The sequence below is a fragment of the Hirundo rustica genome, chromosome 2, assembly GCF_015227805.2.
Source record: "Hirundo rustica isolate bHirRus1 chromosome 2, bHirRus1.pri.v3, whole genome shotgun sequence".
NCBI lineage: Eukaryota > Metazoa > Chordata > Aves > Passeriformes > Hirundinidae > Hirundo > Hirundo rustica.
The window spans coordinates 94,965,255-94,980,913 of NC_053451.1; the positions used below are offsets into that span (position 1 = coordinate 94,965,255).

Here is a 15,659-nt window from a genome sequence, read left to right on the forward strand (position 1 = left end):
TGTCACACAAATGCATTTTCATGTTATGTTTTCATGGTCACAGCCATTGTATTTAGCTTTTTTGTGTATAAGTAGTTGCTTACACCCCTTACAATCTGACAGATTTCTTGCAGAACTTTCCTCTATGCAACCTTGAAGTTGATTACTTCACTACTCATGTGGTGCATATACATTGTTGTTCTGACATCACTCCTTTCATGAAGCTGGAGGAACTGGCTGGGGAGAGAAGAGGTCTGTGGAGAGGCACAGAAGCTCTAAAAATTAAAGCATTCACAATTATTAATTAAACCAGCTGTCTGTGCAGTAGGTGGCAGCAGAAAACTAGTCAGCCTAGTTTTGGCTCCAGTTCCACTCCGGTAGTGTTGCTTAGGACGTATTTGCTCTTTAGACAAATTCAGCACTTGTTTTAGCCTGTGCAACTTTATTAATTTAATGCTGCTATGCATAACTGCAGCAGGAAGGAATCCGGACAATTGTGTTCATTAAGGCACCTGAAAAGGCAAATAAAATTAGAGTCTCTATTCACCATGGATGAGATCTGATACCATCCAAAGTCAGATATCTGATCTAAGCTAGTTTTAAAGGATCTTTCTATAACTAAAATTTGATAATGCTTCTCCATCTCCATTAAGACCCACTGATAGCTGTCTCTGAGTTGAGATCTCAGATGAGAAGTTTCATCAGGAAAGGTAATATTTTTAAATTTGAATTGGCCATCCAGGGTTCAACATAATTTAAAATGTCAGTATGAACCTTTAAAGGGAATTAAATATGGGGATATGGAAACATATATTTTGGAAATTAAATATGACTGATCAAATATTCAGAACTCTTACCTATTTCTTAAATATATTTAGTACACAAATATTGAGCTATATAACTTCATTCAATCCTTGCAGTTTTCCTGCAAGTTTACAGTTTCTGTCTTGCATACTATTACTTCAGATGTCTCAACACTTCTTGTACTGTCCAGCAAAGTATTACCACACCATACAGCCAAATTTATTTATTTACTGAAGGCAACCAAATTAATGTTTAAGGAACAGTTCCTTATCACAGAAATGTTTCCTATTCACTGCAAGACTGATTTTCAAAGTCACCAAAACACAGAAACAAAACTACCTCCACTTTGGAGAGTCGTCTTATCACATCAATGTGAGCTTAATCACATTCCCATAAATAAGAAAAAAACTTCCTTTGACTTCAAAGCCGTTTATTAATTTCTACACAGCTGATGCCTTTTTCCATACAGTTCAAATATCTCTGCCTATCCAAGAGGCCAAGGTTTTGCTTCATTCCACTCAGGGATTAGAATGCTACTTACATGTTTTATCTTTGTATCAAAGGTATTTCTGCTGCAGCTGGCTCTGCAGGTGAGGTGTTTCACTATCTGTTTGCAAGCCTCAGTCTTCCCAGAACCACTTTCTCCACTGCAAGATGACAGGCAAGGAAGAGAGGGAGGAATCACTGTTAGTTTCACAATTGAACTGTTATTTATATTCTCTGTTTGCTTTGTTTGAATGGATTTAAGGTGCCTCCATCAAACTTTCATTTCAAACAACAGAAGGTTGCAGGATGACAAATAAAGAACAGAACATAAGAGATTGACTGACTGACTGTAGGTACATGAAGGCTGTCAGAGCTGTCAAGATACATCGTCTTGTATCACAGGTCAAACCAATCAAATCTAATGCTTTCAAGCCTTTTTGAAGGTATTTATAGCACAGATACTATGTTTTCCCTTATCTTTTGTCCAGCAAAGGAGCTTACTAATGCTGCCTGGTTCTCTTTGCAGATGGTGAAATTACTGCTGTGGTAATGATGGGGAATCAGAAGAAATGGAAAGTGAAGAATACAATAGGAAGAATGGAACAAAAATACAAAAGGAACAGGAAGGAAAAGAAAAAGCTGATTGATTTTACAACCCACCTAGTTTCTGCAATACACTCTGACAGCAGTGATTCTGTCTAGATCACTGTGGTTTCTTGTTTGTGATGTGGAACAAATATTCAAAAGAATGAGAATTTCTGACAGGGAAAGTGACCAAAGTAAAAAAGGTAAAAGGCAATAGAATGATGAAGGTGGAAAGAAACAATAGAAAAGTGGTGAGACGGAGGAAGGAATCAATATCAATGGTGCACTTTAAGGATGGAGAAGGTAGGAAAAGAAAAGAAGAGATGGAAAGGATGAAGTTAGTAAAGCCTGACGAGCAAATTCATGTAAGAAATTCTTGAATTATATGACGTTTTCTTTACAGACAACTGAACCAAGTAAAATGTAATTTGATGCTCCTCCTTAATTTATTCACTTGGTCAAATATAAAGGGCTTTCTACAACAGCCAGTTAGATTTTTCATAAGTACAATGGACATGATGGCTGATCATCTGTTACCTGTGTATTTCAGTTTCTGAAAATGAGAAGGCAGCAAATCTGGCCATTGCTTTATCTATTCAAATATCAAATATCGCTTTAAAGGAGAAATCAATTAGAAAGGAAGAAACAAAACAGGGAAGGATTAAAAAAAAGCTTCATACTTGAATAGCAATGCACCATTTAATCTCAGTCCACTCTCAAGGGACATACATGCAGCTTTGGTGAATACCTCATTGTTTGCCGGGTAAACTTTAGTCTTAACAAGACAGACCTTGTTATTACTATATGTGACATATCAAATTGCTTTTGTCTATGTTGTCCATGTTTCTATAACAAGATGAAAGCTAACCCTGGACTTCAAACTCCTGTTGGCATCTGTAGGAGGTTTATGGCCCAAGACTGCAATGGTTTGCAACCTGGCTACATGGTATCGTATCTGATGAAATTCAGCCTTGGGTCCTGAGAGAGCTGGAAGACAAAGTTGTTAAGCCACTACCCATAATTTTTGAAAAACAGTGTCAATCAGGTGAGGTCCCTGCTGTCTTGAAAAAGGCAAATATTAATATCCATTTTTAAAAAGAGGAAAGCAGAAGACACGGGGAACTACAGATCAATCAGCCTGTATTTTATTCCAGGGCTACAGTGTTGGTGGACAGGGGCAGAGCAACTCACATTGTCTACCTGAACGTTAGTAAAGTATTGGAGACTGCTCTGCACAACATCCTTGTCTCTGCATTGGAGAGACACAGATCTGATGGATGGACCATTCGGTGGATAAAGAATTGGCTGGATGATCACACACAAAGAGTGGTGCTCAACATCTCACTGTCCACCTGGAGATCAGAGATGAGTGGTGTCCTCAGGCGTCGGAACTGGGGCTGATACCGTTGAACGTCTTTGTCAGTGACACAGTAAAATCAAATGCACCCTGATCAAGCTTGCTGAGGACATCAAGCTGCGGGGTGACACCTCACACGGGAGGGAAGGGATGCCATCCAGAGACCTTAACATGCTTGAGAGGTGGGCTGATGCAAGCCTCATGAAGTTCAACAAAGCAAAGCACAAGGCCCTGCACTTGGGTCGAGGACACCTACAGGCTGGGAACAGAAGTGTCTGAGAGCAGCCCTGAGTAGAAAGACTTGGGAGCGATGGTCAAAGAAAAAATCACCCTGAGCCAGCAGTGTGTGCTCACAGACCAGAAAGCCAAGTGAATCCTGGGCTACATCCAAAGCAGTGTTGCCAGCTGGTTAAAGGAGGCAATTGTCCCCCTCTGTTCCACTCTTGTGAGCACTACATCCAGCTCTGGTGTCCCCAACATAAGAAGGATACTGAATCATTGGGGCAAGTCCAGAGGAGCATCACAAAGTTGGTAAGAGGACTGGAGCACCTCCCCCATGGAGACAGGCTGAGAAAGTTGTGGCTGTTCAGCCTGGAGAAGAGAAGGTTCTGGGGAGACCTCATGGCAGCCTCCCAGCATCTGAAGGGGGCCTGCAGGGAAGCCAAAGTGGGACTCCTAGTCAGGAACTGTGGTGACAGGACAAGGAATAATGGTATAAACTGAAAGAGGAGAAATCTAGGAGAGATGTTAGGAAGAAAGCCTAAATTTACTGTGAGAGTGGTAAGACAACAGAACAGGCTGCCCAGAGAGGTTGTGTGTTCTCCATCCCTGGAGGTGTTCAAGGCCAGGTTGGATAAGGCCTTGAGAAACCTGGTTTAGGGGGAGCTGTCCCTGTCCATAGCAGCAGCATTTGGGACTAGGGGTCAATACCAACCTCTTCAAATTCTGTGATTTGCTACTATGTGAAGATCTCAACTAACAGGTCACAAAAGCCATATTTAAAACAGGTCTAAGAGGAAAATTAATTGTGTAATGTCAAGATGGTCACTGTCACAACTAATATGAAATTAGCAGCTCTTCAGAAATGACAAAATTCTCCTTAAGTACACTATCCGTTGATCAGATTTTCAGCTTCTGACTTCTGAAACAGTTTAAAAAGTCAGATGGTACTTGATGTAACCCTATAAAAAATACACATCACTGCCTTCTTGTTGACAACTTCAGTCTCCAAACACTGTTTGTACCATGCTACCTCCACTCTTAAGATCCATCATTAGCCTTCTGCCCCTGTAATGGCATTCTCCAAATTCCGTGTTTCTTTGTTTTCACTAACAGAAATACGGAAAAATTGAAACAGAACATTAGTCCTGTGATATTCCTCCCTTACAGACATTTCACTGTGGTGGTGCAGAACTGTTTAATTAGTTTTTTATAAGAAGTTTATGTTATGGTTCATTTCACTGTATCCCCAATTCTGTATCCCTTTTGTGTTGTCTGTATAATAAGGTGTTTTGTGTCAGTCCTCCCACTCCTCACCTGACTTGTAACATCCCCTCTGCCCCAACCCCCCTCTCTGGGGCAGCTTGTCTATCACTTTGAGGAGCCCTCCCAGGCTGCGAAATCTCAGGGAGAGGGCTTCAGGTGATAGGCCCCCTGGGGGGAATTCCTTTAGCTGTGGATTTTAGTGGTCCAAGGCTTGGGGGTGGGCACACCTTGTTACCTCCTGAACTCCCTGATTTGTTGTCTTGTAGTGTCCTCCCTGGAACCCCTCCCCCGCTTATAGGGGGTAGGAGGGAGGAAAAAACTCTCTCAGCGTCTCAGCCTCTCAGCCGCTCTCAGAGCTCGGAGCTCTGAGCCTCCCTGCTCCTCAACCCTTGAGCTAATAAACATCTTTTAACCTGCTAAGCTGAGAGCCAGCCTTTTCTCTTCTGCTGCTGTTGCTGTCACAACACTTTTGGGGTCCAGCTGCTAAGCTGAGAAGCTGAAACGAACTGGGACCTTCTGTGGCTGTGTTGACTCGAGCTAGCCGGAGGTCAGCTCCCGCCCGGTGCGGGACGGAACCAGACACATTTCACAGTCTTTCAAATTACAGATCTTATACCTGTGTTATCCAGAAAGTCAGTGAGCTCCTGGACAGATATAAATCATAGCTCCCCTCTTACTGCCCACTCACATTGGCCAGTTCACTGGCAACTGTGTGTCATGATGATGAAATAGTTTTGTCCCTCCACAACATGCTTAATCCAAAACCACAGCTGCAACCTGCTATCACTATACCACAGGTTGCCAAGAAGATTAGCAACAGTGGCTCTTCAGTTATTTCAGCTGTTAAGGAACTTCTCTGAAATTAAAACATCTCTGATGTTTAGTACAGTCACTCACAGTTACAGTCATCATGCTATTGAACAAAAGTGTTCATTTACCTTTGAGAATCAGATCTAACTCCCAGTTTGTAAGAGCTCACAGCTTATCCAAAGTGTACAGCCCTTTACATCTGGCAGGTAAATATTTGGATCATTCTGAGAGCTATATAAGGCTTGATATTTAATAAATTATAACATTTTATTGTTTTTTCAGGCCCAACCTCATCTGACAAAACCAGCCTCTTCAACAGAAAGTTTTTCCAGGATTCAAAAATCTTTCTCACAACTGGAGAAACTGAGGGTGGGGAGAAGGGATGCTAAAATAACAGCTGATATGCCTTTGATTGTTTTCAAGAATTTCAAAGCAGCCATGCAACTTAAAACCAAAAAAGTGCATTCTTAAGCAAAAGAACAGGAGTGCTCACCATGAGTTTCCCCCCCTCAAGCTTTGATTTGCTTCACTTTTAATATAAACCTATATTTGTTATTCACTGCAAGACAAATGTGGCCCAGGTAACACAGGACCACGCAAACAAGTACAAAGTGGACAGTTTCTGTCCATTCTTGAATATTTCCTCTCAAGATTCATGTTTTCTGAACATTGCTGCAAAGACTTAACATGCTTGGCTCAACTGTTAATTTTACAGTCCTGTCACAGGAGCTTTTTGATCAAAGGGGTTGCTAGATTACTGTTCAGGGCTTCAAAAATCACCAGAATGTAGTGCTGGAAGAGAGACACAAAGTGACTTTGTTTTTCTGTACATTTCAATGAGTTATATTCACTTCTAGTGAAATACAGATTGAACTGCTGAGAAAGAAATGCTATGTTAGAAAAAGTTTTGATTGCTGATATCATTATTTGGAATATTTGAGGGAATTTAATAATGAAAAAGTAATCTGGTACCTTGTACAAGATCTTGTTTACTCCATTTCATTTTAGGTTGAGTAAAATTTTTTGCAATGTCAACACTGTCTGCAACATTTTTGCTCTAGCAATTTAATGCTGCTTAGAGAACAATGCCAGTTTTTGCTTTTAAATAATTGCTTCATCCCTATATTCTCCAAACTGTGATTCACAATATGAATGTTGGCTTCTTAGAACTTTTGTTTGGACTGCCTTATCAAGGTGTAGGTTAAGCTAACATCAAAGCCAAAAATCATTTTTCTGCACTAATACTTTGTTAGAATGCATTATGGAACAGACAAAGAAGGTTTATTTCACTGATAAAAAAGTTAAATTATAGAGTGTATTTCAAAGGAAAGGAAAATTAATGGATAATCTGAAATCCTGTGCTTACATTGGGCTTTAGGCAAGTCCATTAAGTTTTCTCACTTTATTCCTCCTTTGACTTTCCAGTTTTTCTTTATAACTACCTGATGGAGGGCCTGTTTTGTACTATTACTTTATATTTTGTCAATACAACCTTAATTACAGCTCTAATGTTTCTATCTTCGAATACTATGAATAATTAAAAAAATAAGTTCCGTTCTGAAATTAAAAAAAAAAAAAATCTGTGTTCAGAAAAAGACCAGTTGAAAGTGTGAAAATACAAAGTCATGTGCAGCAAAGAACACAAGATATAATACACCCAGGGGAACTAAAGAAGCTATGTCAGTCAAATCCATGGCATTTGGATCCATCTCTTTTGCTTTTTTTGTGCCAGTCTAGCTGGGCTGCTGGTGCCCCTAACACTGGAGAGCTCCATGCAGAGCCTGTGCTTGCTGGACATCCACACGAACTGCCTGGCTGTGAAGAGCTGTGGCTGGAGTTCCAGCTGCCTTTGTAGTGACTCCCCAAACCCACAAAGCCTGTGTGAACACCCCAGCTCTGAGACCACCACTGCTGCTGGTGCCCACCGGGTTGAAAAGTTACTGCATGGAGAGGGACTTAGAGACAGCCAGAACCACCACATGGAAGCAGTTAACCAAGGAAGCCCAGGCAAAAGAGTCAGAAAACAGCCAACCCCAGGCAATTTTTAAGAATTACTTTCTGCAAGTACAGAGAAGTACCTGCTGACCCCCAGTTTCTGCATATTAGGCAGGTTTGCCTACACCTTTATGATTTCAGAACACTGGATCATTACTGCATCATTACAGTTTGGTAAGCAACAGACTCATTGTAAAGAAATTCCATAAGTCATCTGTTCATGACAAAATATAAAACGTTAGGAGCAATATACCTGTAATTTCAGATGATATAAATGACAGGGTTTTATTTTTTGAACTTCATTTTAAATTCTGACCAAAGGTACCACACTCAGAAGTGCAGGAATGCTTAACAAAAACACCCTACTCCTGCAGTACTTGAAATATAATCAGAAATTATGGAAAACTGCTGACAGAATGTGTTCATGTAAGATTTCCACTAGATTTAAAGGAAGACAGGTGTGCTGTTCTGCATGAACTTTTGAAACCAATCTCTTATTGTACTAGAGTGAGCATTACTACTCCAAATTCCCATTAATACAGTAAGATCTATCGAGGGAAGAGTGACTAAGTTCGCACACTTCCGCGGGTCAGAATAATTTATTTCTTCTCCATTTTCAGAGTACATAAGTGAGACACTGAGTCTTGCTCTCAGTGACTAAGGTTTCTAGGTTTGAAACAAATATGTGTAAAATTGTTAAATAAAAAAGAATTGCTTTTGTCTTATCAGTAATGTTATCTGCAGCTAATCAATCTTTCATGTTAGTTGGAAATTATATTTCTAGAATTAAGCTAAATTGGACAGTGTATTTCTAAACAATGTTTCAATACAAATCTGTAACTGTACTGCAGCAGCCCATTGTATTTAAAATGCATAGAATTATACTTTCAAAAATGAATATTAAATTGAAACAAATACTTTTGATGATGCTAAATTGAGGAAATCCAAAGCTTTCAATGCATTCCACTGTAAAACACAAAGACTTCTCTCCATTCCAGATTATTTGGTTTAAAAATGTGATTTATATCACAACAGTATCCACAACACTGGATATTGACACTCCTGGCTGTTAACAAGCTAGATAATCTCATTTTATGTATTCATTATGACTTTTTGACTTACAAAATTAGCCACCAGCATGCCATAAATCTTGGTTTGATTTACTAAGGCTCCTTAGCTTTTAACAGGACTATATTTAGCCTCCCTAGACAGCTCTTCAGTTATCTTGTCAGTGCTTAATGTATCTTCATATCCTGAAAAGCAGGATCAAAATTCTGTCAGAAGGAAGATTATTATGAAAAGTCCACCTACCGGCTATTTAAGGCCATAACTAATAAAATTATTTTATTCTCTACATTAGAAACTTGTGCAAAGGCAGCTCTTGGTGTTAAGCATACATGAGTAAAGCTGGCTTGCTACAAACTGCAAATAATTGTGAATAACAGATTGTAAGTTCTTCAGTGGTTTGGCCAAATGCTCTCCTGTTGTAAAATGTTCTATTTCAGTGACTGAACTCTTGATCAGAGGCAAAGTGACTTGGGAAAATAGTATATTGTAAAATGGTAACAAATTTGGGTGCACCTCAAGTCCTCTGTCCATTTCTGGTCTCCTCAGTTCACGAAAGCACATTCTAGTGCTGGCAGGAGTCCAGAGGAGGGCAATGGAGTTAATTGAGGTTTGGAGCACGAGTCCTATGAAGGACAGCTAAAGGAGCTGGGATCGCTGGAGATGGAGAAAAGGAGGCTTGGGGGAGACCTTATCAATACAACTGCCTGAAAGGAGGCTGTAGCCAGGTGGGGATCAGCTTCTTCTCTCAGGCAACTAGGGACAAACCAAGAGGAAATGGCCTCAAGCTGTACCAGGGGAGGTTCAGGTTGGACATCAGGAGGAATTTCTTTTCAGGAAGGGTGATTAGACATTGGAATGAGCTGCTCAGGGAGGCAGTGGAGTCACCATCTCTGGAGGTATTCAAGAAATGACTGGGCACTGCACTCAGTGCCATGGTCTCTTTGACAAGGTGGTGTTCAGTCAAAGGTTGGACTTCATAATCTCAAAGGTCTTTTACAATCTCATTAGTTCTGTAATCCCTGATGATGGAGGATATCAAGATTAAAGACTCAGAAGACATGAAAGTAAGTAAAGTGTGAAAAGATAGAAAAGTGATAAGACTGAGCAACACTTATGAGTACATTCACCAGACTCACCGCTTTCAGAGTGTTTGAGAAAAGAAGAATTAATTGATTTGGGAATTAAAAGGTTCCAGGTGAATGCCAAATTTCACTGTTATAAAACCAGCATATTTTGGAAGAAACTTTTTCACAGATTACTAACACATTTACTCACAATCTTGAAGTTATTTATCATTGAAACAACACTGTGAAAAAAGGTTAAAGTCTATTTTAAAGTCCATTTTGAGCTTGGAGAGCTAAAGAACAAACTCATGGTCACACTAATATGTGAGGCAGAGTGCCAGGTCCAACAGAGGTGCCTCACCACATAGGCTTATAATTTAGCCGAGGACTTAACAATTTTATTATCAATAGATTCTATTTCTAATCCTGATTCCTGTAGTATTAGCAAACACACACAGCAGTTTTAAATTCTTTACCATTAACTCTCCTTCCTAATTAGAGGCAGCTACATCGAGTGGCAATTGCCCAAGAGATTTTATGAACTTCAGATGTAATTAAACCTTTTTCATTTCTATTTTGCTCTAATGTATGATACAGAGATCAGTACACAGAAAAAAAGTCAGTTAGAGGAAAAAAATAAAATGGAAATCACAATGCTGAGGCCCAGGGGAAAGAGCTGAAACGCAGGAGGTACAAATTAATTAATAGAAAGATAAATTTTCACCTGAGGATAAAGCACTGGGGACGCTGCTCCTGGAATAGCATGTGGTAAGCTCTTTCAGCACAGGAAAATATATGGGGGGGAAGTGAGGAACACAGTTTTCCAGAGTTACTTAAATAAAGCTGGGTGACCTGAAAAAATGTAGAAAATTAAAATGATAAATACCTTCCAAAACAATTATCTTTCACCCCTTTAATCTTGGGTCTTTTGTAAAGCTTTCTGAGCATTATGAACAGATTCTCTCTATGTATAGAAGTGATACCTTTACAACAGCTATGAAGATCTTAATTAGAGAAAATAGAGCTTTCAACACAGAAGGTCTAATTAAGATACAAAATGAAACATAACTAGAGGACTTAACAGTACTGGCTTGTGCATTAAGTAAAACAAAACCTAGTAAGCTACTTTTTAATACCTTACATTTATAGTTTTTCCATGTCTTGACTTGAAAATTTACAAAATGAAACATGAACATCCCATGAAAAGTTAAAATTGAAATCAAAGGAATGAGTTATAAACTATTTTATTACATGACAGAGCAGTCTCCCACAAATACTCTCTTTACAATACAGAATAACTCCTGACACACATAGCTATATATACTGTCTTAAAGCCTGAGTAAATACAATTATCTGTTATAGAAATCACTTTTTTTTTTTTTTTTTTTTTTAATCTTCTTTTTTCCTGAGGATATCACCCTTTTCTGTCCCATGCCTGTCTTATTTATTTAGATACTAAACTATTCAGTCCTGGGGTATCTACAACATTGTAGCTGAATGAATCCTCCATTTTATATTCTCAGTCAGGCCTTAAGGGCTACTGGACAAAAAGAAGATTAAATCCACACCAATTATCCAGGAATCATTTCAAAATGTCACAAAGTACAAAGGAAAACCTTTACACAAGTATGCTCAACGCAGAATCTTGCAAGTTTACACATTTTTCTAACACAAACTCACACATAAATTCTTCAAGAATGTAACAAAGCAGCATGACCATAGCTCAAGCATTTCTACAGTCACTAAGAGACCCTCAAAGCTCTACTTGTATGTTCTTTATATACTATTATAATGTGTAGTGTAGTTGTACAGTGTATTTCCATGTAAAAATGCAATAATATTGTCATCTAGCAATTGCATTGAATTTCAGAAGAAGCAAAGTACATCTGTGTCCTTTAGTGTGTGATTCTTTGTGTCATCTCAGAGTGAGTAATTGCTTATAAAATATTTTTTTAGTCATATTCTATTGGAACAAAGTGTGGGTGGTTAGTGCACAATAACAAAATTGCTTATCGAGAAGTTATATACATTATTTTATAAAAAAAGGGGGAAACATAAAATGGTGCTGTTACTAAAAGACATATATGATAATATTTTCATTGCTTCATCCTTGTTTCAAAAACATGCTCAATATGTGTTTGCATTCCTTCTCTTTTTGACAGTTAACAAACTACACACCTGAAACAAAAATGCTAACTAATGAGCCACATCATACAGCATGTCAGCATTTAGTGAGGAATTGATATCATCGCTTTTTATTACTTTAATACATAGACCATCTAACACTTAGAAACTTTAATACAATATCAGATAAGCTGCTGCAGTATACTCGGGCATTTAAAAAACAAAGTGGTTTTCCAACCATGGTTTCTTGATCACCTCGGAAATACCTTCATAGTGTACAATACTGTGCAGATAACAATGATGAAGTGAAAGCAATTATTATCCAAGGTGACCCAAACAATTATAGGACAAAAGCTATCTCACGATGAACTTAATTAAATAGATCTATCACAGAGAAGTAAAGATGCAGCAAACATACAGGAAACATTTTAATACGTAAACTCTTTCTCTTTACAATTCTACCTTCGTGCACAAAATCATGTATCTAATATAAAATACACAGTAACAGGAAAAAATACTATCATCTGAAACCTTGGGGGTGATGGATGATTTCCATTTCTAGAAATAAATTCAGAGTCCCAACTTGGAATCTGCAGCTCCTACCAGGAATGTCACAGTGTTTCTCTCAGATTTACGACTGTTACACACAAAGCCACATGATGCAGCAAACAGTCACAAATTACAATTTGCTCACCAAATTTTTAACCCTTTATAATTCTCTTAAGTTAAATAGATGTATTTGAACACTCCCTTTCAGGGAGGACTGTGATTTCAGGGCATCAATGAGAAGATAAGAGGGGAGGATAAATTAACCGTTATACTAACAAAGTACCTCTAAAATGTCTGGGTGAAGACGAAGGAGAGATCCATCCAAGGCTGTAATCTCCATAATTGTGTTTTGGGAAAGGGGATGTGAACTCAAACAACCACTGTAGGAAGTATGCATCTATTTCTATAACTCTGACTGTGGCAGAAACCACCAAGGTGATCAGGAACAATTTTTAAACAACCAAAAGAGCTCCTGCTCATACAAAGCGTTATCAAGATGGCTGTTTTACAAATAAGACACAGAAAAAATTGTTGTATCTTGGAAGACATTTTTAAGGTTTTGCTAAAATACTAAAACTAAGATGCTCCCCACAAAAATGGGCATATCCGTTACTAATTTTAGGGGTTTGGCCAGTCAAATGAACTATATGAATTGTGAAAAAATATCCACAAACTTTTAAAAAGAGAATGCTTACCATGGTAGAATAAATAGGAAGTTCTTTAAACGGGTTAACAAGCAACAGTATATCACCAACATAGGTCTGGAAAAAAGAAGATATAATTGCTTTATTAAGTAATAAATTAATTTTTTTAATGGCTTTCTTCCAAAAAGAACTCTCAGAAAAGCCTCTTAAATCTAGCTAACAACGTACTAAACATAATTCATGAATTCTGAGCTTTTAACTCCACAGTTTGAATTTAATATCTAAATTTACATTTTGAACAGAATTAATTAGCATTTTTGTAATAAAATTGAATTCTTCATAACTGAAAATTATGCAGAGAAAAATTGCACTACATATATTATTGGTAGATTATTTCAAAGTTAATTTGTAACTTACCACTTTCTAAACTACAAAAATGTCACAGAATCACAGAGGCTGCTGAGTTGGAAGGGAGCCACAAAGACCATCGAGTCTAACTCCTGGCATGCCTACCACATAAACAAGGTCCTCAAGTGATTTTTTATGGAATAGATGACATAATTTAGAAATGCTATAGTGGTATTCCAGAGCCAACACATTAAAATATGTTGCTAGTGTGATAAGACGGAGAAATTGATACATATACAAGCCTTCATGCAAGTGTTTGTGTATAGGAACATATGAGCATGCATCTAGAAAAACTACCCTGAGCATATCAGAAAGAGTAAATCATATCTAATGATTCCATGTTTACTACATCTTACTATTTCCTGTTTGTGACTATTGATGGTTGAGAGGCTGGACACGAGCCAGCAGTGTACTCTTGCAGCCCAAAAAGCCAATTGTGGCCTGGGCTGCACCACAAGCAGCGCGGGCAGCAGGGTGAGGGAGAGGATTCTGCTCTGCTCAGGTGAGACCCCACCTGCAGTGCTGCATCCTGCTATGGGGTCCTAAGCACAGGAAAGACATGGACCTGTTAGGACAAGATGAGGGCCACAAAGATGATCATAGGCCTGGAGCAAGTCTGCTGTGAAGATAGGCAGAGAAAGTTGAGATTGTTTAGCCTGGAGAAGGCTCCAGGGAGAACTTATAGCAACCTTCCAATACCTAAGGGGGCCTACAAGAAAGATGGGGAAGGACTCTTTATCAGAGATTGTAAAGACAGAATGAGGAGGAATGGTTTTAAACTGAAAGGGAAAAGATTTAGATTAGCTATTAGGAAAAAAATCTTTACTGTGACAGTGCTGAGGCACTAGGAGAGGTTGCCCAGAAGAGCTGTAGATGCCCCATGCCTAGAAATGTTCAAGGACAGGTTGGATGGGGCCCTGAGTTCAACATCTTCTGCTGGAAGATGTCTCTGGCCATGGCAGGAGGGTTGGAACCAGATGATCTTAAAGGTCCTTTCCAACTCAAACCATTCTATGCACTTAAGTGCAGGATTGTCGGTCACTCATGCTGCTCTACTTCTCACTCTACATAAATAGCTGCTGCTATATTCCACTCTTAGAATGTAAAAATTGCCAGACTCCTGTCTCTGAGGAGGTCAGATAGCAAAGCATCCTGTGAATAGTTCCAGTCATGTTGCCTTTTTCAAGATGAAGCATTTTGATTTGGGGAGGTGGAAAATATTGTCTTTCATAGTAAATGCACTGGTTTTCTTCCAAAATGAATCAATTTTTTTCCCTTCTCTCACCCACCCTGACTTCACTGTTGAGTTTTCCGGTGGAATGAAACTTTATAAAGCTTCAAAAAACCATGAAACAGGGAGTACTTTGGCTTGGAATTGGAGTCCAATGACTTTTTCTTCTAAATCTAAGAACCAAGTCAAGATGTAAGCATCTTCAGCACTGATGCTGACACTCTACCAAAGTGCAGTGGCTGCGGTTGAGCAGAATACTAGTGATAGTTACCTACAAATTCTATTAAGCTAAGAGAATTCCAGAGTACAAGATTTCAGGTGAAATCTTCAGTATCTTAAAATAAAAGACTTCCTCTGTGGATCTTCCATGAATTAAGTTAAAGTTATCTTGTATCTTTGAAAGTGAGATAAAGAAAAATAAATACTCATATAATGAGTATTTTTTAGCATTTGATCCATCATTCCAAACCCCAGAATTTTTTTACCATTGCATGCCATAACACCTAAAACTGAAGTTCCCATAATTTCAAAAGGATTCACAGCAACATAATAGTTCCCCATATTGCTTTAGTCTAAATAGTGTAATCAACTTACAAATTTAAAAATAATATGCATGTTTCACATTTACATTCCACTCAGCCGTTCAATAAGTTAGTAATAAGTTATGGGTAAGATATGGACAGGGATACAAAAATTTCTTTTGGTATCGAGATGATTAACATTACAATATAATTACTTTTCTGATGCTGGAAGAAATTAATGATTAAATCTCCAATGCTAAATTCTAAGCTGTTTAAATCTAAATTTCTTTTACATTTCCAGTAATCATGCTGTATTAAATTAACATTGCATTGAAAATGGAAGGCTCTCTTGGTGATTTGAGAAGGAATCATGGTGGTGCACCCCCATCCCAACCACACCGTCGTCTGAGAGACCTTAGAACCTTCATTCCTCTCAAGTGTGTTCATCAATGTTTACCAACTTGCCTCCTCCGTGAAAAAAACACACATAAATAGTGTTCAAACCTGTCTGAAGTGATATTCCATTTTTTATTTCTCCTTTTCCCACAC

At 38.4% G+C, this 15,659-nt stretch overlaps 1 protein-coding gene across 3 annotated transcripts in view; it reads right to left on the reverse strand.

Moving 5' to 3' along the window:
- The window catches only part of MYO16 (myosin XVI), a 370,295-nt gene that overhangs the window by 152,991 nt on the left and 201,645 nt on the right, over positions 1-15,659 (reverse strand). For all 3 annotated transcript variants that reach the window (XM_040056866.2, XM_040056865.1, XM_040056864.1), the window contains exons 12-14: positions 13,002-13,067; positions 10,358-10,485; positions 1,325-1,430 (exon numbers count right to left, since the gene is read on the reverse strand). In XM_040056866.2, coding sequence (XP_039912800.1) covers positions 1,325-1,430; positions 10,358-10,485; positions 13,002-13,067 — 300 coding nt within the window. The remainder of the gene's footprint in view (positions 1-1,324; positions 1,431-10,357; positions 10,486-13,001; positions 13,068-15,659) is intronic.